Source organism: Dryobates pubescens, chromosome 13 (genome assembly GCF_014839835.1).
Source record: "Dryobates pubescens isolate bDryPub1 chromosome 13, bDryPub1.pri, whole genome shotgun sequence".
Lineage (NCBI taxonomy): Eukaryota > Metazoa > Chordata > Aves > Piciformes > Picidae > Dryobates > Dryobates pubescens.
The window spans coordinates 12,432,340-12,454,679 of record NC_071624.1 but is presented as its reverse complement, the minus strand read 5'-3'; the positions used below and the strand labels follow the sequence as shown (position 1 = coordinate 12,454,679).

The following is a 22,340-nucleotide window of genomic DNA, read 5'->3' as shown; positions in this document are numbered from 1 at the left end:
CTCCCACAACTCCCTTACCTTGCATATGCAAATCTGGGCTGGCTGTGTGAATCCTCACACTCTGCTAAGAGTCCCAGGGGTTCAGGAATATGACTGAGGGAGGCAGGTAAGGAAAAACCACTGTGCCTTTCGTGGTGTGTGATGATATTGGCCAGATGTGTGGATTTTCCCAGCTGTGCTGATGTGCCTTTATGGATACCCATTCACTGACTTGTCGCTTCGCAGAGAGACAACCACCACAGCATTTTGTGCTAGTTATAATCTTTATAAATTTCAAACAGTGTGGCTCTACACAGGTCAGAATGGCCTAATTACAGGAAGTTCATCTGCACACTTTTTTATTTTCTTGTAATAAATCCATACATTCTGTTTTGACTGGAAAAGCAGCACAGGTAATTCTGTGCTCTCCCCCAGCCTGATTATCTCTCATCAGTCACAATATACAAATACATCATTATCAACACCATGGAAAATATGTAAGAAAAACAAACTGTACCAATTCTCATCTGGGGAGAGGAAATCTTAGCAGCTATTTCAGCTCCAGCTGCAAGAAGAAATAAACAATTTGGCTCTTTTTTTTTTTTCTTATTCTTATATATTTCTAATCATATATATATATTTGAAGTCAGGCTTTGAGTATTTCTGGAAAGGAAGCCCATGGCTTCTCATACCTATTCCTGTTTGAAATCTCAAGAGTCTAAGAAAATTATGGATAATAAAATGGCTTTTCATCACATACACAACCAGAATGTAAGACACACACACAGCTTTGTTGTCACTGGCAAGAAAAGCCAGTGTTCAGACATGGTTTGGCTGCAGCCATTTGTGATCAAGACAATGACCACTGGTCTGATTCTCCACCCAGTGGGGTTAGACATGAGAGAAGGAGAGGACCAGGCCCAGATTACATTTTAGCCTGGCAAGACCTACGTATCCTGGCAGCTGCCTGTCTGTCTGTCATTGGTGCCAGTAAGGAAGGAGTCTGTCGCCCAGCTACACGCAGCTGAGCACAGTTCTGAGGACGTGAAGTTACTGCAGGTTTCACAGAGGGTGGCAGCAGAGCAGAGGGAGGAGACCCAAGTCAAAACGTCCTGCTGGAGGGCTGGTCTCATTAGTCTGGACCCGAGAGAACAGCCAGGGAACTGGCATGGATTTGCTGGTCAAGCAGCAGGGGCACAATGCTCAACCACGAGTGCTGCTACAGGACCTTTCTGTTCTATGACTGAAACTTAATGGCAATCATTACTTTTAAATTACTTTCTGGTCACTGCTTCATCTCCAAACAACACTGAAATTAAACCCCTATTTCAGAACTATGATTTTTAGGTCCATCTACCTGAAAATGATGGTGTCAAACACCCACATACAGAATAAGTTTACCTTAACATACACGCTAGTCTTGCTGAACATTACCAGATCATATCCTAGACTGTATATGGAGAGTCATGCCCTTAATTATCACCTTCTTTGACAGATATACACTAATTAAAAGACTATCCTGTCTACTATTAAAATTTTAAAAAACCCAAAACACCACAAACCAAAATCCAACAGAGTCATTGAACCCAAGTTTGTCTTGTCAGCAAAGACAGAAGGTTACTTCTGGTTGACTTCTCTCAGACTTGTCAGCAGCCTGTTCTGTCACTGAACTTCATTCTTCCAAAAAGCAAAGCCAGCAGTGCAGCACTGTCTCACTGACATCTGCACCACAGACATCAACCAAGCAAAGCACTGGAACAGGCTGCCCAGGGAGGTTGGGGTGTCTCCTCTTGAGACATTCAAAAACCTGCCTGGATGCAATCCTGTGCAACCTGCTATAGATGAACTTGCTTTACCAGGGGGGGTTGGACTAGATGATTTTCAAAGGTCACTTCCTACCCCTGCCATTCTGTGGACCTGTGAAAGGGCCCCAGTTACTCCCCAGCAGCAGCTGCAGTAGTCTGCTGCAGTACAGTCTGAGTTTGGGACATGGAGGCAGAAGCAGCCAGCTGCCTTTGGCTCACCAGCACTGCAGGAAGGTTGAAGACAATGGTTGTGGGCTCCCTGCTTAGGTTGTGTAGTGTCTGAGGATAGCTGTGATACAATCAGCTCCCAAAGACCACTCAGGCCAGAGTGCTGCACCACTGCTGCACACAGTGGTTTACATCCTCAAGATATTCATGGTGCAGGAGTAACTTAAACTTTGGTCCAACAGAATAAAACATGAGATTTTGCACACCAAAATAAACAATAAATTGTTTTCAAAAGTAAAGCAGGGAGGTGAATTGTTATTATCCAGACCATACCTTTGCACTTGTCATGACAAGGCAGTGAAAGGGAAGAGAGGAGACACTTCAGCGATCCTCTTCCCTGTTCCAGCTCTAGACCGTCCTACAGGATGCCATCACTGACACCCATGGAAGGCACAGCGGGACATAAGGGGTTGGATACTTCGCTCTCCCCTGGAGGGTCCCTGACTTGAGAAACTCAACAGCACCCATTTTACAGGATGATATGGCAGCAGCAGGGGATACAGGACTAGCACAGAGCCACCCTGCACACAGCAAAAGCAGGAAATGGGCAGAAATTAAAATACCTGTTTTCCCCATCTTCATTAAAACAGAGACTTCCCACAGCCATTTCACCACTAGAGTGAATGAGATTCCTCCAAAGAAACTTCAAAGTGAAAGTTTGCATCTTTCCATCTGTCAGCAATGTCACAAATCCTTGTTCAGGCAGTCTCATATGCCATGGGTAACTCTTTCCCATCTCTCTCTCAGGCACACACACACAAAGCTTACTAGATTTATTAATGTGCAATCAAAGCTTCCTACCCCTTTCCTCTCCTATGCTTAGGCCAGGAGTAGACAGAAGCACTGTTACCAGGCCGTGCAAAAATTACTGAAGGTGACAAAGAAAGAAAAATTAAATCATCTTAGGGAAAGGAGAAACTAATTGCACTACAGGAAAATGTCACTGCATATTTCCTTAGGGGACTGCAAGGAATCAGTTCTTCCCTCAAGATGCTCACAACTACAGCAGACTAACAGGATTCGTGCTCCTGAAAGCCTGCATGTCATTTTTAAGGTAAATGACCAGCATAAACCAGACAAGCTTTTATCTCTGTAGGACCAAATTATCTTCCAAAAAGGTACAGGCAATCAGGTCCTTTAATCAAGAATGGAAAATATTCAGAGAGAGTTTAGATATCGAGGGTTAGAAGAACCATGACACCACAGTGCAACTCAAAATTAACCAATAAGCCTCCAAAGGCAACCAAAATCTGAATAAGCCTTTACCTCCTCCAAGGCTTTTTCCTGAATCGGACTATCCATCTGCTTCACAGCTATCCTGACTCACACACTAAGTTATTTACAATGCCAGCCTCCACTGAGACATGACAGAAAAACATTCAGGTCCCTGCAAAGACGACAGCAGATATGATACAGACTCTTACTATTTTGCTCAGAGGCTCAATTACTAAAGAGTGGGTTTGGGGTTTGCTTCATCTCCGTTTTCAGTGCCTATGTCCCCTTGGTTATTTACATAGAGCACCACTAGTCTAAGGGTTAAACAGAAGAATCCCTAGCAGTGAAAGCCAAGCACTCACTCTTGAGATTCCAGGGTCATTTTTACTAGGCTGATCTTTGCCTCTCTGCAACCCTTAGTCAATACTTATCTTTACTAAAATATTAGCAGCTTTTGTGGGACCTGAGACCCCATTATTACTATCAAAATGCCTTCATGCCTTACCAGCTGCTCTAAACGAGCTAATGGCTTGTATAGCAATAACAACATCTGTAATCACTTTATCTTATACACTACATCCTTATGTGGCAGAGATTGGGTACAGACCTTTAATCAACAGTCCTGGAAAGAAGTATTTAACAACACTACTTTATCCACTCATGGGAACATCTAATGCTCACTGCCTATCTGCAATGTGTATTCCAAATGGGGGATGAAATGTACCTACTCCATAGCCTAGCACACAAAGAAAGCATGCAGTCTACTCCAACAAATGACATGAAATGGCATTCAATTGAATTCTCGGCACCAAATGCAAAGGATTGTGATCCAGCAGCCACAGACTGCAGGGGGGCAGGGGAATTACTTGTAAAAAGAGTTCAAAATGTTCTTTGTCACAGTAGCTGTCATATGTCTTTGCTTCCCTGCTAAGCCCTGCACCTCCATCTCATAACTAGGAGTTGCCACCTGCATCATTCCATCATAACACTGTATGCAGCAGGTCATTCACTGCACCATGGCAAAAAATAGTCACATCATTGCTGTGTGAAACCTCTCTGATAGTCCACATCAGAAGTTTCCTTTCCACAGCCACCCTAAAAGGAGATTTTTTGGTGTTGACCATCAGCAAAAAAACAAACAAAGAAAAGGACAAATTTGTGATGCATCAGCTGGAATTAAGGAGGATGGGGAAGGCACAGCCAGAGGCAAGCAAATGGAAAAAACCTCCAGGTGACCCCATAGTAGAGCAAGAACTTCTAACCATGCTTGTGTCCCTCTGCAGTAACTCAGTGTTCAAGCAAAGTTGTCAAAAGGTGCGTGCATAGTAACTCCAGCTCTGCTGTTGACCTAATTTAGGCCACATCTTCTGAAACAGTTTGATGATCAATATGAGAAGTATTTTCCTCCTCTAATACTGAAGGTGGATTTTAATGCTTTCTGGATGTTTTGATGCTTCTTTCAAGTTTGTTTTTCCCAGCTTGCCAGGTGGACAGCACAGTCCTCATCTGTTCATGATGACAAAGTTTTAGTGAATTATGAACCTCAGAGTGAGTGAAAAAGGCAACTTCGATCTAGTGTCCGCCCCAAATAAACAGAGATGGATGAGGTCTTGAGGAAGGCTGGTCCTGCTATTCATCTGCCAGCCTTCTGTTCTGCTGGGAAGCTTTTGGCCACCTCACTCTCCTTGGTGTCTGACTCTACTGAGGCTGTACTGCAGGAGTCGTTGTAGGTGTCTGAAAAGGAGGACATGGGCATGGTCACTACAACACATCTAAAGGATTTCCCATCTACAGTCTTCAAAGTTCATTGTCAAAAGCCTGAAATAAAAGAAAAAATAAGCAATCACCATTCTACTGCTCCCCTAATTCCTTCACCAAAGGCAAGGGAAACCCTTTTGGCATGTAACTAACTAATGTCTCTGTGTGGCTTTAGTTTTCATTTGAAGCATTAGGCATGCCAAAGAAACGAGAGCCACAGTTGGGTGCTGAGGGTGAAGACAGAACTGACCTGCTGTGGAGCTGAAGGAACAGCAATTACCAAACTCCCTTTAAGCCACAGAACAGAATCCTGGTTAACTTTCAGAAACGTTTTTCTCCTCTTGAAAAAAGCTGTCCAAAAATAAACTAAAGACAGAAGAAACCAGTATCTTGGGATAAAATGCTGGTAGCTCCCTACTGCTGCCCTCTAGGGAATGGCTGTGTCACATTTTACTTTCTTTTGTTACCAGAAGAAAAGCAGGACACACGTTAGTATATTATATTTAAGGATGAGTAAAAATTCATCTCAAGTTGTATACCTTTGATCTGTAGAGTTGCTGTGATTCATCTTTTCCAGTGCAGCCTGTTTGTGTGTTAGGTCAGAACCAAAGCTGAAGAAAGGATAACTTTTAGTGGTGATTTGGCTTAAATCTTGACAGAGCAGCCCTTTCTCCAGCTTTGGAGCCAGTGGTGAACGTTAAAGCAGCCAGCCTGGATCCTGGTAGCCACAGGAGTTTCATGGGAGGGAGATTCAAGTTCTCCCCTTGAAGGGGAAAACAATTAAACCATCCCAAGGTAAGCTGCTGAGCCTAAGTAGCTCTGACACTCATAGCACCGAATTTCAGGCTAGCTCAGCTGCCTCGACTGACCACAGCACAGACACTTAGGCTAAGTACTTGACTACAGAAAGTGCAGTGTTTGTCACGTCCTTTTTCAGTATAAATAAAACAATAACATTAAATTAAATGCCAGTCACACATTTTCTCTATTACCTGTATTGCTGTTCTTAATTATGTTGTTACTGTCCCCCTCTGCTGGCTGCAATATACTGGAAGGAACCCAGTCACTTTTCTCAGAGACCAGTTTCTTCACTAACCTGAAATTCAGAGAACAGTCAGTGAATTCCCTACGCGCCCCTTCCTTGAGCTGTGTTTCTTAGAAGTGTGCATTGGGCAGCTATTTCCTAAATGAAGGAAGAAGGCAGAGAACCCAGGGCAGTCCTACTTGTAGCTGGTAATAAAATTTCAGCAGTCTCAGATGGTGACCCAATATCCCAGATCAAGCTCACTTGGAAGTAAGAGACAAGGAATCAGTGGCCTCGGCCTGTGTTTGAGTCTCTGGGCCAAACTCAGAGCTGAAGAAAATGAATCTTTCATCCACCCAGCTGTAAATACCATCCAGAGTAAATGGTTTTAGCTCACTTTTCTACCTACTTCACACTATGGGACTTGCTGCTATCTCAGCTGCATGCCAGCTCTGAGTGAATGGTCTGACTGCACAGGCACTTCAAGGAGACCAGATCTTCTTCCTTTAAATTACCCATGGAAGGATAATTCAGATGTACAGGCAAGTCTGTTTCTAACACTCACTTGTCAGCAAGAGAATAAACACACTGAAATATATGTGAGCTCATGGGTGCCAGGTTCATTCCACTTTGACAATCATCCCTTACATCCATGTGAAGTCTCTGGGACTAAAAATGCTCTCTGGTTCTCTGCTGTAGCTTGGTGGGATGCATGGGGATTGTATTGATCCGTTCTGTGGGAAGGTGCTGCCTTTGATGTTGTCCTTCTGGCTAGAAGGTATCAAAAGCCCAAATATTCCCCTTCATTTCCTTTATGAAAACTTCAGTCCTTTTAAGCCTTGTGTCACTAGCATCTGGGATGAAAGTCAACCAGGTGGAATTAACCAAAGCTGCTTGTATGTTCATGCTTCCCACTGCCTCTTTCACTGGGGTCAGTGGAGTGAGGAGATTTGGATTGCTTTCGAAGAGCTTTGACATTCTTGACATCTTGCTCTGCTGCACTTACCATTGACCATTCTCTCCTTCCTGCACAAACTGCACTAAATCTCCATCCTCAAGTGTAAAAGAGTCTGGGAAACAGCTGTCGAAGCTGCCTTCTACCCGAAAAAGATTGGTGCCCTAAAATGAATGGAAAAATGCATCAGAATTAGAGTCACTATGGCTGAAAAGGACACTGTACAAGAGAGAAGGAGTTTAGTTAAACATTGAATTAGGTATTTCAAGACGTCAGAGATTTCTTCTGTGGAGAATTGTGTCACTCAATATTCCTTTTATCATGCCCATGTTTAATAGTATTCAAACTAAGGGCAGAACTGTGCTTTAGCATTAACTGGTCAGCCACTATTCTGAGAGGGGAATTGGGTTTGTGACACCAGGTTAGGTTATCTGGAAAAGTAGGAAATTACTTTTTTTTAAGCTCAGAGTTTTCCCTCACTTTTGTTACTGCTAAAGCTACAGCCTACAGGTAAGGGTGACCATTCATGGGCCTGATCCTGATCAACAAAATAGGCTTGGAATAATCTCCCAACACCCTAGATCAAATTCCCATCTTCTGTATTCCCACACTTCCATGGATGTAAGGCTGCTATGAGCCCAAACTTTGCAGGTGAAACTGTGACCTTTGGAGAAGAAGAGGTTGCACTGGGAAAGGACAATAGAATTACAGGAATTACATTGTTAGGGTTGGTTTCTTCCTCCAAGTCAGAAGAGTTGGAGAGTTCATCTGTGCTGGAGGGGATGGCTTCAAAATCTTCAAATGTGTCTAGAGATGGCATTTGCCTGCTGGGCCAACCTTTTCAAAGAAGATAAACCAAACAGAGTTAGCTAGCAGTCATTAGCCCCCTTCAGACTCTTGTACATCAGAATCGCTTGTACTTTTTTACAGCTCATTCCCCTATTTTGCCATAAGAAATGCATTGTCACAAAAAACCCTGCACCACTTGCTATCATTTGTAGGAGGGCAGCTTGTGTGGCCCCAGTGTACATGCCCACCAATACCTCGAGTGTTTAGCATTGCTAAATCTCTTCAGTTCAGGAGGTACAAGAAGCAAAGACCTGGAGTGTTTCTGCAGAGAGGGCTTTGTGGCAAATGGTAACTTTTGCTGATGTGATTTTCAGAAAGCCATGCTCATTTGGTTTCCGGCTTACCTCCACATCCTTATCTACAAACTGAAGTCCGAAGCCATTGAATTTTGGTTGACTTCTTATCTCCATCTCACCCCAAGGAGATATTACCACCTGAGCAATTTTCAAGACTACACCCTGGAGCAGGCTGGAAGTGCGGGGAAGGCACAGAGTAAACAACAAGGCACAAAGTGGTGGTGCTAGGTAGAGAAGATCTCGTAGAGTCACAGAATTGTTTCAGTTGGAAAAGACCTCAAAGACTATTGAGTCCAACCATCATCCTGAGACCACCATCTCATTGATATTTCTGCTGTTAGCAGTCTTATTGAATGGTTTGCACCCAAAACCACCCCAGCTCAGTGGAAGAGACTTAATGAGAGAATTCCAATCCAAGCACAACAACCAGTCTTTTTACCTACAAAAGCATGACCAGAGGATGTCTCCTAAGGAAATTCAGACTGAGTCCTACTAAGACCTGTCTGCCTGAGCCTCCCACGATGGAAAAATAACTCAGCCTTTTTGGTACAGACAGCAATCACGAGCTACACTTTCCTTCACGCTTGATGCCTGTCCTTTTTCTCACAGGGATGACTACAGTCCAGCTAGAAGGAAACAGATCTTAAATCTGCCAAGGGATTTTGCAGTCCTGACAGACCCAAGCTGAATGGAGTCAATCAAATCACCATATGCCTGCCTGTTCATGCAGTGTGGTTATGCATAACCCAGCATTCACAACCCACAACAGAACCTGGCCTGAGACAATATAAAATCCAAGCCTGGCAGTTCAGGGAATAAACAGGGAAAGGGACCTGATCTGAGAGAAATAGTTTGGGGTTTTTAACTGACTTATTTAATCCCTCCCTATGCAGATCCTCCTTGCTACAGGTTGGTGGTTGTGCAGGTCTGCAGCTTCTTCTCCTTCATTTTAGATGAGGACTGTGACTACTACAAGAGAGACAGCACCCTTTGTCCCACCAGAGCAGCGGCTCCAGCTGTAAGCCCACAGGAACAGTTAGGTCATCCATACTTTTCAAGGTGTAATCTAGCCTCTGAAGCAGCATTCATGTCCTGGGTTGTGAGTGTCCCTGCCAACGTCTACACTGAGTTCTGAGATGGAAGAGACCATATCAGTAACAGACCATGCAGCAGAGAGCTGAACCTTGTATTCTGAATCGCTTGAATCACACCAGGAGAGTTTTAGCAACTGTCTAAATGTAAAAGAAAACACCAATGCTAATTAGCCTCAAACTGCTACAGCAATTTTCATTCAGATTCACAGACTGGGCTACAAACACCAAAGGAGAAAAGATAGAAAAGTTATCACCCTTAGACAGTAAGCTTCAGTAACCTTTTGCTGCTGTTGTTTGTAGAAATCATCCAAGGAAGAAACCTAAACAGCAAAGATTCCTTACCAATACATGCACCAGCCTTCCTCTCCCATGCAAATTGCTCTTCTGATTCCAGAGACTAAAGGCATAGCCTAAGTTCTACATACTTAATTTTGAGCTATAAACTAACACAAATCACATTCTGAGTTCTCTGACATCAATTAAATGAATTATTTTCAGCTCTGCCTGACCTACAGGAAACCAGAATCTGGGGCATTGTTTCTATACCTGCTAGTGCCCCAAGCTTTTTTCTCTCGTTGCTTTCATGGGAAATAATATTCATTAAAAGAAAAACATCTCTTGGAGTTAAAGAGAGTAAATATAATCATAAAGTTATGTTACACTCTCAAACTGAGATGAGAAATGTTTGAATTTTGTTTACCTGTCTGTGAAGCAGATCTAGGTACAGGTCTCGTGGTGGAACTGGTATTACATTTAGTCTGGGCCAATATGGTGTTCTCAAAAGCATCTGTGACAGGAAGTACAATTTGTATCTTCAAGGTGCAATAGTGACCAGACAACCAGTACAAAGTGAATTGCTTATCACCTCTGCAACTGGCAGTCTCTTTAACAAATGGGTGGACTGGAGTCCAACCGTTATAAAACAGGAGACACACAACCAGCATGAATGAGTGAAAAGGCAGCAACACTACATAGTGCAAGACTGAGGACAGAGAACAGCCAAATTAATCCAACAGAAATATTGGTGTTAATTAAGGAAAATGAAAGCTGGGTGAACAGTGCAGTGTTCTATTTCACTACAGCTTCCTTACACATTTTTCATGTATTCTGCTTGCAGCATTTCAAGTCATTCCGGTTTTGATGCCTGTCCATATATCAGTGAGAGGAAACCAGGGAGACTGTTCTTCCCGCCCAGAACTGAATGAGTTCATTCTTGTCAAATGCAACATGCTTTTGTGCTGGAAGTTTTTCTTTAAGTACATCAAATCCTTTGTGTTTTTAACTCTATCACGACCCTGGCAACAGCAGCAAAATCTTCTGGTAGAGAAATAATAGTAAAAGTATCATAATAAAGGGATTTATTATAATATAATGAAGGGATGCTTATTGTTTCCTACTTAAAGAAGCTCAGTCTGGTGAAGGATGTTGTGCAGTAGGATCATGTTTATAACCAGCAAGGATCAGCTCTGCTCTAACCTACAGATACTTGCATTAAGTGCCTCTGCAGCCACATGTCCTGCTGGGATCAGGAATATCTGGGAAAGTGAGGTATAGAGACCAGAGTTTGGGAAACTCTGGTGCTGCATGCCAGGATGATTCTTAAACAAAGTGCCAAGGGTGACATGCAAAAGGAAATACTCTGCAAACAGCAAACCCAATATATTCCCTCTGTTAGCTCTTCATTGTTTCTTCCAACCTCTATTCCAGTCTCATCTTCCGGTGGGAGTGACATAGGAGATGTTTCTGATGTGTCGCTGATTCCATGACAGATATGGACACCTGCCCTTTCTATCGAGGTTTTGTCCTAAAGAGGAATCCTCAGCCACTATCTCTATTCTCTCTCTTTCAGGGGGAGTACCTGATCACTTGTGCCCTACAAGGCAACATGCTCTGGCAAATGCTGACGTAAAGGGAGAAGCTGCCAATGGAAGCTGCTGATCTTCCAGTAGCTGGGGAATAATTTACCGGTTTAACTCTTTGGGTTTGCTATTAAACCATAATTGATACACATGCTGCAACAAATAGGTAGGAATTCTGCTTGGCTGAAATGAAACACTGCACTTTAAATGGATACTAATGCACAGTCCAGCCTCTTCTGTACTCCTCATGCACATGGCTCCTGCTCCTCTTATTAGGCATAGACACTAACAAGGGAAAAAGGATGCAAGTAGCCAGACTGCAGGTGAAAGTGAACAGCAGCCCCTTGGCTCCCTGCTGCTGCACTCTATGGGTGGGGTAGAAGCCAGGCAGAAAATCCAGATCCAGGTCACAGTCTAGAGCATTTCTTCCCAAAACAGGCAGAGAATTTGAATTTTCATTTAGGCCAATCCTTAAGTGAAAGCTGGTAAATATAACATGGAAGGACAGGCAGGGGGGTGACAGGCTGTGTTTATTGCAGTTGAACAGATAAACTGACACCAAACCCTTAATGGACTCCAGCGTTGCCTGCCAGCAGTAATGAGATGTGAATTCAGTGAATATTGCCAAACAGGTTTTTATGCAAGATGAAAAGACTCATACCTTCAAACCCCAGGGGAGTTGGATCACTCTTTATTTCGTGTCTCTTGACTTTAACAGCAGGAACAAGGGGACCTGTGTGAAGTTGGCAGAGTCACAAGGGTGTAAGTACTGTTAAAAGCAAAACTAGCTTTCCAATTGCCTGAAAATACTGCCTGCCTAATACTTGCCCTTTCACCAGAAGAATGACCAAGCCCTACATTTTAAATGGTGAAGATAAACATTTCTGTGATGTGGATAGGAAAGGGACCTCTTTTTGCAATAGACATTAACACGTCGTAAATGTGTCTGCTTCGAATCAGGCTTCCCAGATCTTTACTCCCATTCTTGTCCAGGAGATGGCACTAAGGCAGGCAGACTCACAGTCTCACTGGTAGCCATCAGGCTGGCATGGAGGTGCCCACAAAAACCAACGCCTGTGCCCCACATAAGCAGAGGGTGTCTGTCACAGGTCCACATACAGTGCTTCTCCTGTGTTCTGCCTCCATATGTGGGGGACTGGTGATGTGACAGAGCCGAACTGTTAGCAGTGAGGATCAGCACACAGCAGCGTGCAGTAGCCATGGATGTGATGACCTAAACAACCTGCCAAGACCTGCATTTGGCTGATGCTGAGACACGACTCAGGCCTCAGTTCTTTTGTCATCTGAATTATTACCTTAAAGCAGATGCTGCAAATAAAACAAACTTGAAAGCACTGCTTTTGTTTCCTAGCTTTTAAAATCATTACAAAAATAGTATTTTCAGCATTCCAAGAAATTGCCAAGAGTCTTGTGGTGGACAGGACAATTTTGATATGAAACTGTAAAAATGCTTGAATGTCATTGTAATACACAGGTGCTTTCTTTGATAAGCCCCACTAAAGAACAGCCCTTGGTCAGCCATTCTCTTTCTACATGTGTGCTTCTCTGTTATCCAGCTTCAGAATTAAATATTAGGGGGGAAAAAAATAACTAGTCTTCTTATAACTTAGTAATTGATCATATATTTCTGAAGTTGTTGCCAAGGAAAGCTGTCAGAACTTCTTCTCCTGTGCTGTACCCATCATTTCCATATGGTGATGTTTTAATGTTATGGTCTAAAGAGGCTGGCAAAGAAACTTTTGTAAGTAGTGGTAATATTACACGCTTCCTCTGCCAATAAATCCCACCACACTCTCATTTCATGACAGCCTCATTGCAGTCAAGGATATGGTCCATATCCTTCACAACTATTTAGAGTGCAGTAAATGCAACCTTCTTCCTGACAAATATATAGAAAAGATTTTTGTACAAATGAATCCAGCCATATTTCCTTCTACTTTGGTCTGTGAATTGCCCTGCAAATCTTGAACTTGCTAATCAGTTGCTCCACTTTATTCCAGGAACTGCTAAAAGACAGTAAATTCAGATTTTGCTGTAAGCCCACACAGTCTGTTCTCAAAAGTAACTCTGACATGCAGGCATAGGTGCCTACAGTTCCTCTGATTGTCAACACAGTCAGCTTGCCCAAATGCATGAGCTGCTTTTCAGTTCAACTGTAGGCACTAGTGGAATAACTTACAGAATTTACTTTAAAAGTGCCTTTTCTCAGAATAATTACAGCTCAAAAACAAAACTTTGAGTTCCCACACAAAGTGCACAGAGTTCAGTGCATCCTCGGCACCTTGCTTCCATATACGCACCCAAAAATTTCCTTGCAAACAATTTCTAACCATAACTGTGATTATGTTTAAAACTGGCATCTATTGCTACTCCATTTCTGGCTTCATTTCGGGCTTTCTTGTAATCTGATGTCTGCTATGCAGTGAGAAGATTCTCTCCTTCTTGAAAGCAAAAATACTAAACAGCTTTAAGGAAATGGAGAAATAATTTCTACTGAATTTCCATCAGTTCAAACCAGGGAGAAGCTGGAAACCTAATCCCACTTCAGACAAAATTTAATCCAGTTTCCGTGGAAACCAGCACCAGTCTTTGAAGTCTATTATGGAGAAACTGAGAAAAGTCACTATATATGCTGGCAGCACACCTTGATATCCATTCAGAATGTCTCACCCTGCCTCCCTGAAGGTGGTGTTCTGCTGTAACTTGCTGCATTTACAAAAATTGAACCTGATGTACTCTCTGTGAACAGCATTTGGCAGTAAATGTGTCAGTCAGCAGGAAGGGAGAAGGGTTGCTAAGCAAGCAGCATGACAGTACCTTTGGTCACAGCAGAAGCATTAACTGTGGTGCTGATGGAGGAGGCTAGGGAAAAGCGGCGGGTAACTTCTCTGTCCTTAGATTCTGGATCTGGGAGAACAGATAGATGCAAAGCAGGGCAGGATTAGAGGTTATTAAGCACAGAGGGTAAAAGATGTCTAAAGCAAAGCAGCAGCTGGGAAAGGATAAATAAAAGGTAGGGTCCTCCTCTACCATAGCCAGGAAAAATACCCTCAATAAAGTGAAAAGCACAAAAATAATTTATATGAGCATATTGTCAAAGCAATTCCAATTGCACCAGGTTTTATACTTCACAGAGGTGATTTATGCCAATTAATACTTTAGCAACCAACTGGTGTCTAAGTACAGCTACAAAACACAGAGAGATGAGCATGATGGTCAGAATGGCGTGTATCTACAGATGAGGTTTGGACGGGTTTAGACACTGAACTGCTTGTTCTGTGATAACTGACCTGAAATACACTGAAAAAAATCCACAACACAAACAGGTTGGAGTTCACATTTGTCATTTCTAGAAGGTGTGAATGCCTGAAACCATTCTCTGAGACCTCATCCTTACCAGTGCAAATCAGCTTGGAGAAAATGAAGGCAACAGAGATTTTTTTCCCATCTTACTCTAATTAGGATCCTGCCTTTTCTCAAAGTCCACTCGGAGCAAGACACAGCTTCTCCAAATTTCATCATGAGATGTAAGCAGCCATTTTTACTCAAAGTGTTTAATGAACATGTCAGAGGTATAAATGGGCTAACTGTTGACTAGCTTCAGAGAGCACATAGAACCATAGAATTGTTAGGGTTGGAAGAGACATCAAGAATCATCTACTTCCAACCCTCTGCCATGGGCAGGGACACCTCACACTAGATCAGGTTGCTCAGAGCCACATCCAGCCTGGCCTTCAAAACACACCGAGGTCATTATGCAGCTCTTGAGAGACTGTGTCTACGCATCTGTAAGCTGCTCAGCACACTTTGTGCACCTACCAACTACAACAGCACCACTTGAGAGAAAAAAGTTGCTTGCTTACAAATATTTCAGGATTGGGGTTTTTTTGTCTCTCCTGCTGAAAACACTCTAAGCACTTGTGCTGAATTAAGCAAGTGAGTATTTCCATTGACACACGAGTAAAACCATTCCTATGCTTCATATCTCCATTTCAGTAAGATACTTAAATAGTTGTTTCTATTTTCACTGAAGATTTCCCCAGGATAAGTGAAGAGTTATTTCACATGTTGCACATGCTTGTATACATGGCTGGATCTTAGCTTAGATGCTACTAGAAGGTGCCTGTGATTAGGAGGGATTTTTCTCTTCCAATTGTCTCCTTTCTCTTATCATATCTATCTTCTTCTCTCTGTCTCTCTTAGTGTATTTTTCCCCCTGGTTAACTGGCATATAGTATTGAAGTACAATAAATTCCTGGTCATTTTATATTTCAAGTTTAAATACCCTGTGCAGGATTACACTGCTGAGAAGATTTCCTTGCCAGGGATATTAAAATTCTCTTTCCCCTTCCTCATCTTCACCTTTCCTTATTTTAATGCCCAGTCACACAACATCTATCTTCACTTTGTTTTATTCCATATTTCTGCCTAGTAAATGTCACATTCAGTAGATGTTTCCAGTGGAGCAGAAATTAGCATGACAGGTTGAACTACAATTCCCATAATGTTTAATTATGCCAAAACATCAGGAAATCTTATTATCTCCTTTAAAATCTCAGAGCAATTTTAACTGTAGATTTCCTACTACAAAAACCTCTAAATTCTGTATTTGCCTATCTTTGCCCATTCTTCATCAATTTACTCAGAAAAGCACATATATTCAAGTACCTCTTGAATGGCTAAAGCAAAATGAGAGATTAAACTCTGTTCTCAGTGATGATTACAATCGAACACTCCATGTTTAGGTTGCTGTAACTGCCCTTACTAAAATGTAAAGAAAAACTCAATAACATTAGAGTATTGGGCTGTAGTTACACCATACCATGCAGCTCTTAAAGACCCTGTGCCAAACCCAAAGAATATGAGCTGGGCTCTGTAAACCAGGGCAGCTAACACTGACCCAAGGGTTGGGGGAGATGCAGAGTGCTATGGGTATGGACATTCACATGCTGTGATGCCCATTCTTGTGTGGTTGCCATGGAGAACTCTGCACTGACAGAGTGAAGAATGGATAAGTTTCTCCAGCAGACATCAGCATTTCTTTGACCAGAACACCAAAGTGGCTATATACATTTTCTACCCCACCATATCCATCCTGGGCAGACAGCAATGCTTTGGGCATCCATGCTCCACTGCTAGTTGATATCCATTAGGCAATCTTGTTTTCCCCCCAGTTTGCATTATTTCATTATTTAAACCTTCCCTTTTATGTGTTCTGGACATGAACAGATACAGTGGGTCTGAACCAAAGCATGCTCAGCTCAGCATGCCTTCTCCTGCCACAGTCAATAATGAATCCTTAGACAATGGGGTGAAGAGCAGAACAAGCTTATTGCAGTAACTTCCCTGTTAACTTCCCACAGCTTCCAATCTTTCTTAACAGCCAGTCCACACAGTGCTAACATGGCTGTGAGTTGTCACTGCCTGGAGAAATGACCACACTCTGCCTGTTTGCCAGCTGGTTTCCGCCAGTCCAGGACCAGATTAGTAACTGAACAGCAAGACAAAGTGAAGTGAGACATTGTGTAACAGAGGTGTTTCACAGGAATCTCAAGTCTCCAAGCTGAATGCCTAGAGCTGGTGGTTATGAACTCCTCTGAACTGGTGAGCTTTGCTGTCCAGAACACTGAATACAACCTTAGACATTTCACATGACAAGAAAAATTTGGATAAGAGCAAAAGAGGCCCAAGCCCAAACTGCAGATCTAAACTTGCCTGAATTACAGCATTTCTGAAACCCGTGTTTTCTAACTGATTTCCCCAAGTCACAGGATGTGTCCACCTGGGATCTTACTACCAAGTGCAGCCTTAACCTTGCAGCCAGAACCTTACAGCTGTGTTGGCTCTTAGTGTATTCTCATATATTTTACAACATTGTAATTTGATGCTTTTGTATTTCTGCTTTTATTCTTTCATCTCACTTGTGCCTCCTTTGATGCTCCCGCCTCCCATCTGAGCCCCTTGTCTCAGAGAAGAAGTATCATTTATCAGAACAGGAGAAAAGCCATATAATAACAATAAAAAAAGAGTAATTACATCATCTTTTCAGAAACTGATTGTAAATAATAATCCTATTTAATTTCTCTGCATGTTTCTTTTTCTTTTAGCCTGTTCCTCGTAGAGCTATCACAGGAACACATGCTGCTTTCTACTCATGGATATTAGGTGTCACCTCAACATTTACACACACTCAGAACACACCATTTTGCAGCTTAATATAATTAAGTATAAATGTCAATAAACCCCAGATCTTCTGAATTCCAGTCTCCAGCATAATCACTAAGCCATAGCTGAGCAACAGTTGAAAACCCAAAGAGATTCAATTGATGAACAATTTACCACATGAAAACCTCATGGAGAACAGCACAGAGATGAAACTCTTCCCTTCAAGCCAGAAAATCACTGAAAGAAGTCGGGTTTGTTGTTTAAAATGAATTCACACTTTAGTCCTTGAAAGAACCTGGAAATAAATGTTATTTGCACTGTGCACCAGTAAAATACCTAACACCAGTCAACTCAAAGGTTGCCTTGCCAACCCTGCTGTGGGAGCAATTCTTGGTGTCTCTGAGAAGAGCCAGACTGCGTGTACCAGACAGGAGCATCTTGGTGAGATGCAGCAGCACTTTAGGAAATAGTGATGGATGGCACTATGGGATGGAGAGAACATTGTGGGGGTGCAGAAGACAGATGGCCAGAGACCAAATGCTGCATGGGGTGGTTTTACCTTTGGGTGGAGCTCTGCGGTTGGAAAGACCTTGCAATGTGAATCGCTTTCTAGCAAGCGCTGTGCGCTCAAGGTTAAGGCTGGTGGAAGCATCAACTAGGAGAGAGAGGGAGAGGGAAGAGAAATAAGGAAGGAAGGGTCAGCTGTTCAGCTTATGGGAAAGGCAAGGTTAGCACTGGATGACAACAAAAAATAAATAAAGTTTGATTCAGTTCAAGCCTGAGCAAGAGCTAATCAATCAGAAAGGTGACATGAGGTCAGGGTGATTAAACCAGCTGAGCCAAATACAGCCCCTGGGTTGAGTTTGGCTCGCTGAGTTTAATGGAGAACAATAACAAAAGGAAAACAAAGAAAAACATGTGAAGGGGTGTAGCTCTCAAAGGAAAATACAGTTTAGCAGCAAGCTCATTAAAAAAGATCCAGTGCCTTTTACTACATATCACTGTGGTTGGAACAGCAAGGTTGTAGCGAGAAATAAGAGAAGCAGCCTTGCAGTGCAGGGCATGTACAGAAAGCAAGTGCTGTGAGCAGTACCACTTCTGCTACCCAGTGCTAGCACTGAGAAGCCTGCCACCATCCCTCAGCACTGTAGCTCACACAGCCTTATCTGCTGAAGTTTTTCTAACAGCCTCCAAAGCTGGCATATAGTCATGCATTTGATCTCATGATTTGCTGGGGGTGTAAGGAGCGCCATGCCAGCAGAGCTTACATGCCAGGCTCCTACATGAATAGGCCAGCCATGCTGCCTGACAGTTGCCCTGAGAGAGATTAGTCACAGCCGGATCTAGGTCCTGAGACTGGGTTTGAAAGATACTCAATTACTTGCTTTGCAGGAAACAGGTGAAACCCTCAGATCCTCTGCCAAATTCTGCATCTGTACCCTTCTTTGTGTGGGCCAGTAACACGCAGAGGGTTTATAGCAGAGGAGCAGGAGAAAAGCCGTGTGTTGGCTGCCTGGTTCTGTGCTTTAGGATTTAACCAAAAGCTGTCTTATCCTCTATTTCATACACTGCCAAGTGAACATCATTAGAGGGACAAACAAAGACCAGAAGTACAAAGGGAACATGAAGAGACAGTGAATCCACACCGATGGACAAGCAACAGACAGACAAGCTGTGCTTCCAACGGAAAGCTCATCCCATCACTTCCTGATCTGCAGCCAAGATAATCCGGGATCCAAGGTGCTTGCATGCATAGGTGAGTGCAAGATGAACAGATTTAGACAATACAGAAGTATTTCCTGCTGTGCTTCAGCTCCTTCTATCCGACAGTTTGATGCCAGCTTTGGGCCAGGCAGGTGCGTCTTCTGCTGTCCACCATGCGAGGAACAGATACCAAGCAGTGGTTACAGCTGTGCCCTGGGAAGCAGTTGGCTTTCAGACTGCCTGTGCTAGCCTAAGATCCATTTTGCCAGGGCTGCTCCCATTGCGAGGCATTCTTTGTAATGATACTGTAGCTTATAAAGAATCCAGAAACAGGTACACAAAATGTATTTACTCTGTTTGCACAGAGCTAGGAAATCCACAGTATTTCATTACCAGAGAGTCATGCAGCAAGCACAGCAGTGCATGTCTGTGGTGGGTGGGTTTAAATGCTAGCTCTTCAGATAGGCAATTATAATCACTTCTCAACAGGACACCCCCCACAGCTTCTCAGCACCAGCCAGACATTAGACACTGGTCTCTAAGATGTGTTGTCTCCACCTGAGTTATATCAAATGTTTTCTGTCACTTTGCAGGTACACCAAATAACCCTGGAAACCATTTCCAAACATAATAAGGACAAGGTCCTGATGAAAGCAGGTTGAACATGAGCCTGCAATGCATACTTCTGGCAAAGAAGGCCAGCAGCATCTTGGGCTGCATTAGGCAGAGCGTTGCTAGGAGGTCCAGGGAGGTGATGCTTCCTCTCAGCACAAGTGAGACATCTGGAGTGCTGCGTCCTGGGTTCCCCAGTACAAGAAACATAGACATGATCAAGTGAATCCAGTGAAAGGCCACGAAGATGATTAAAGGATCACAGTACGTGACATGAGAAGAGAGTCAAAGAGCTGGGACTGATCACCCTGGAGATGAAAAGGCTCGGGGTGATCTTATCAAGTAGAGAAGATGGAGACAGAAGCTTCTCGATGGATCCTAGTAAGAGGTTGATAAGGGCAATGGGTGAAAATTGAAATAAGGGAAAATCCATTTAAAAATATGAAAAACCCCTTTTTTACTCTGAAGGTGGTTAAAAGCTGGGTCAGCATCACCAAAGCAGTTGTGGAGTCACCATCCTTGGAGATGAACGCAGCAGAACACAGCCCTGAGTAACTTGCTCCTACTGACCCTGCTCTGAGCAGAACAGTTGGACTGGGGTGGTCTTCAGAGGTTCCTGAGGACTTTGCTCTCATACAGTTTCAAGCCAGTGAAGCTACCAGTCAGGTCCACACAAAACCCTGGTTTGTCTGTAGAGAGCTCGATCAACAGGCACTTATCTGTGAGAACAAGGGAACTGAAATAGCTTACCAATAGTGCTCTCTCCCTCTGTACTACAGCAAGAAAACCGCCTTTTAAATGATCTGGGCTCAGATAAACCACACAGCTCCCAGGAGCACTGCAGTCGGTAGGTGGCACAAAAGACTCAGATTTGGCACAGCACCAGCCCCTTTGCTGCATGTCCTGCAGGCTGGCACTGCTCTGCCCAGAGGAAGGCAGCACCCTTTCCCTGCATCCTAGCAGGACTTAACTACATTTTCCAGGCGAGCTCAGCCCCTACAGAGGCCCAGCTAGAGGTGTCGCAAGAGAACACCAGTTAAAGTTCCGGTGAGACATCTAAAGCCGGACAGCTCTTGCGCTGGCTTCGAGACCGTGATTTGCAGCTCCGCGGGAGCAGTAGCCACAAGCCTGAAGATGAGGAGGCTCTGGGCTGAGCTAGCGGGAGTTACAGAGCGCGGAGGACCCGGGTAAGGGAAAAGCAGAGACAGAAGAATTAAAATCAGCATGTAGTGATCCCACTTCCCACACTTTTGCATAAGCTGCACCAGCCGAGAAGCATCCATCATTTTCCTGGAAATCTTTTTAAAAAGAGGATTTCTGAATGTCAGCTGAGAGATTGCTTTCCAAGTTATTTTTTAAATGATTAGTATTGGTGTTGTTATTAATAATTTATTAATGTTTATAATGTTTCTAACTTGGAAAAAAAAAAACACTACTGAAAGAGGTTTTTGAAACTGACTATTTTAATGAAGAATCCATAAAACTTTCTTCCCAGAAGGAAAATTTGTTGCAGTGAAAAAAAAAAATCTTTTGGTAAGCAGCCTGTTTGCCAAATTAATGAATATTCCTTTTTTATTTTTAAGCCATCTTTATTTACAAAGGAGCATGCCATGACTTCAAGCCTGAATTCTGAATGGGACATTAATCTCCAAAGACCTGACGATTTTCTTTCTTATAGTATTAGAAAAGTCTTTGTTCTAGCAGTTCAAAATACTTACCTGAAAGAGAAAGCAGTGTTGAAAGATTTTTTTTGTGTTCCTGCTACTGCCAGATGAGACCTGGATTTCTTTTTAGTGTTTATTTTAACCTACATTGTACAAAATATATCTATTGTATTTTTGCCCTCAAATAACAGAGGGACTTTGTGACCACACGTGTTTGTTTAACACATAGCAGAGGGAAGCCTATACACAGAGGAGGCAAAGAAATCTCTTTGACAGAAAAGAGGAAATTAGTTACTTCAGTCCATGGACAATCTTAAAATCAAATATGTCTAGAAACCAACTTACCCAGGATGTAGAAGGTTAAAAAATCCAAACAAACCATCCTATTGCCCCCCAAATTCTATGTTTAAAAAACACAGAGAGCACTGTAATGCATGAAAACTCAGACTTAAAACAATCCCAAAGTAGTAACAAATATTCAGGTTCAGGGAAGTTTTGTAGTAGAGTCTCAGAGCTTAGCAGCATTGGTTTGTTGATGTTAGGTTTAAACAACACACATTAAAAGTATCCTCAAACTCCAGGAGTGAGTGTGAAAAAACAAAAATCCTACCCTTTGGAAGCAACCACTCTGTCTCAGAGCTCCTACCTCTCTTTTGTCTGGCGCTGGGACTGGAATTCCTGTTTTTATTGTTAGATGCTTCCACGTTTGATGCCTCAGACTTGTTTTCATATATATTTGATGACTTCCTGCTATACCTTTGGACAAAAGAAAGACAAAAATATTTACATTCCTGGTTCATACCTTATGGAGCACAGAACACTAAGCATTCTTTTTTGCCCTCAGATGTGGTAACCTAAGGAATGAATGTCAGGCTTTAAAATTGTGCGTGCGCGCTATAGAAGTCTGCATCTGTGCAGGCACCTACGGTGGAGAAAAATTGGTGGAGAAAGTCATTCTAGCCCCAGACTCTCTTCCACACTACACAGTAAAAGATGTGTTTAATGACAGTTGAGAAGGGGGAAACGGTGGAATGAGCTGGTTGTCTGCACAAGCTCTTTTTACAGGTCCAACACATTTGAAAGGAGTGGGAAACAGATTAGAAAACAGGAGG

General features: G+C 42.9%; 1 protein-coding gene across 1 annotated transcript in view; it reads right to left on the bottom strand.

Moving 5' to 3' along the window:
• Positions 1-2,138: 2,138 nt before the first annotated feature.
• The window catches only part of MCF2L2 (MCF.2 cell line derived transforming sequence-like 2), a 145,523-nt gene continuing 125,321 nt past the window's right edge, over positions 2,139-22,340 (bottom strand). Inside the window, exons 26-34 of the mRNA XM_009903603.2 lie at positions 21,875-21,984; positions 17,808-17,903; positions 13,901-13,990; positions 11,724-11,795; positions 9,904-9,990; positions 7,683-7,801; positions 7,016-7,128; positions 5,978-6,081; positions 2,139-4,961 (exon numbers count right to left, since the gene is read on the bottom strand). Coding sequence (XP_009901905.2) covers positions 4,861-4,961; positions 5,978-6,081; positions 7,016-7,128; positions 7,683-7,801; positions 9,904-9,990; positions 11,724-11,795; positions 13,901-13,990; positions 17,808-17,903; positions 21,875-21,984 — 892 coding nt within the window. The 3' untranslated portion in view covers positions 2,139-4,860. The remainder of the gene's footprint in view (positions 4,962-5,977; positions 6,082-7,015; positions 7,129-7,682; positions 7,802-9,903; positions 9,991-11,723; positions 11,796-13,900; positions 13,991-17,807; positions 17,904-21,874; positions 21,985-22,340) is intronic.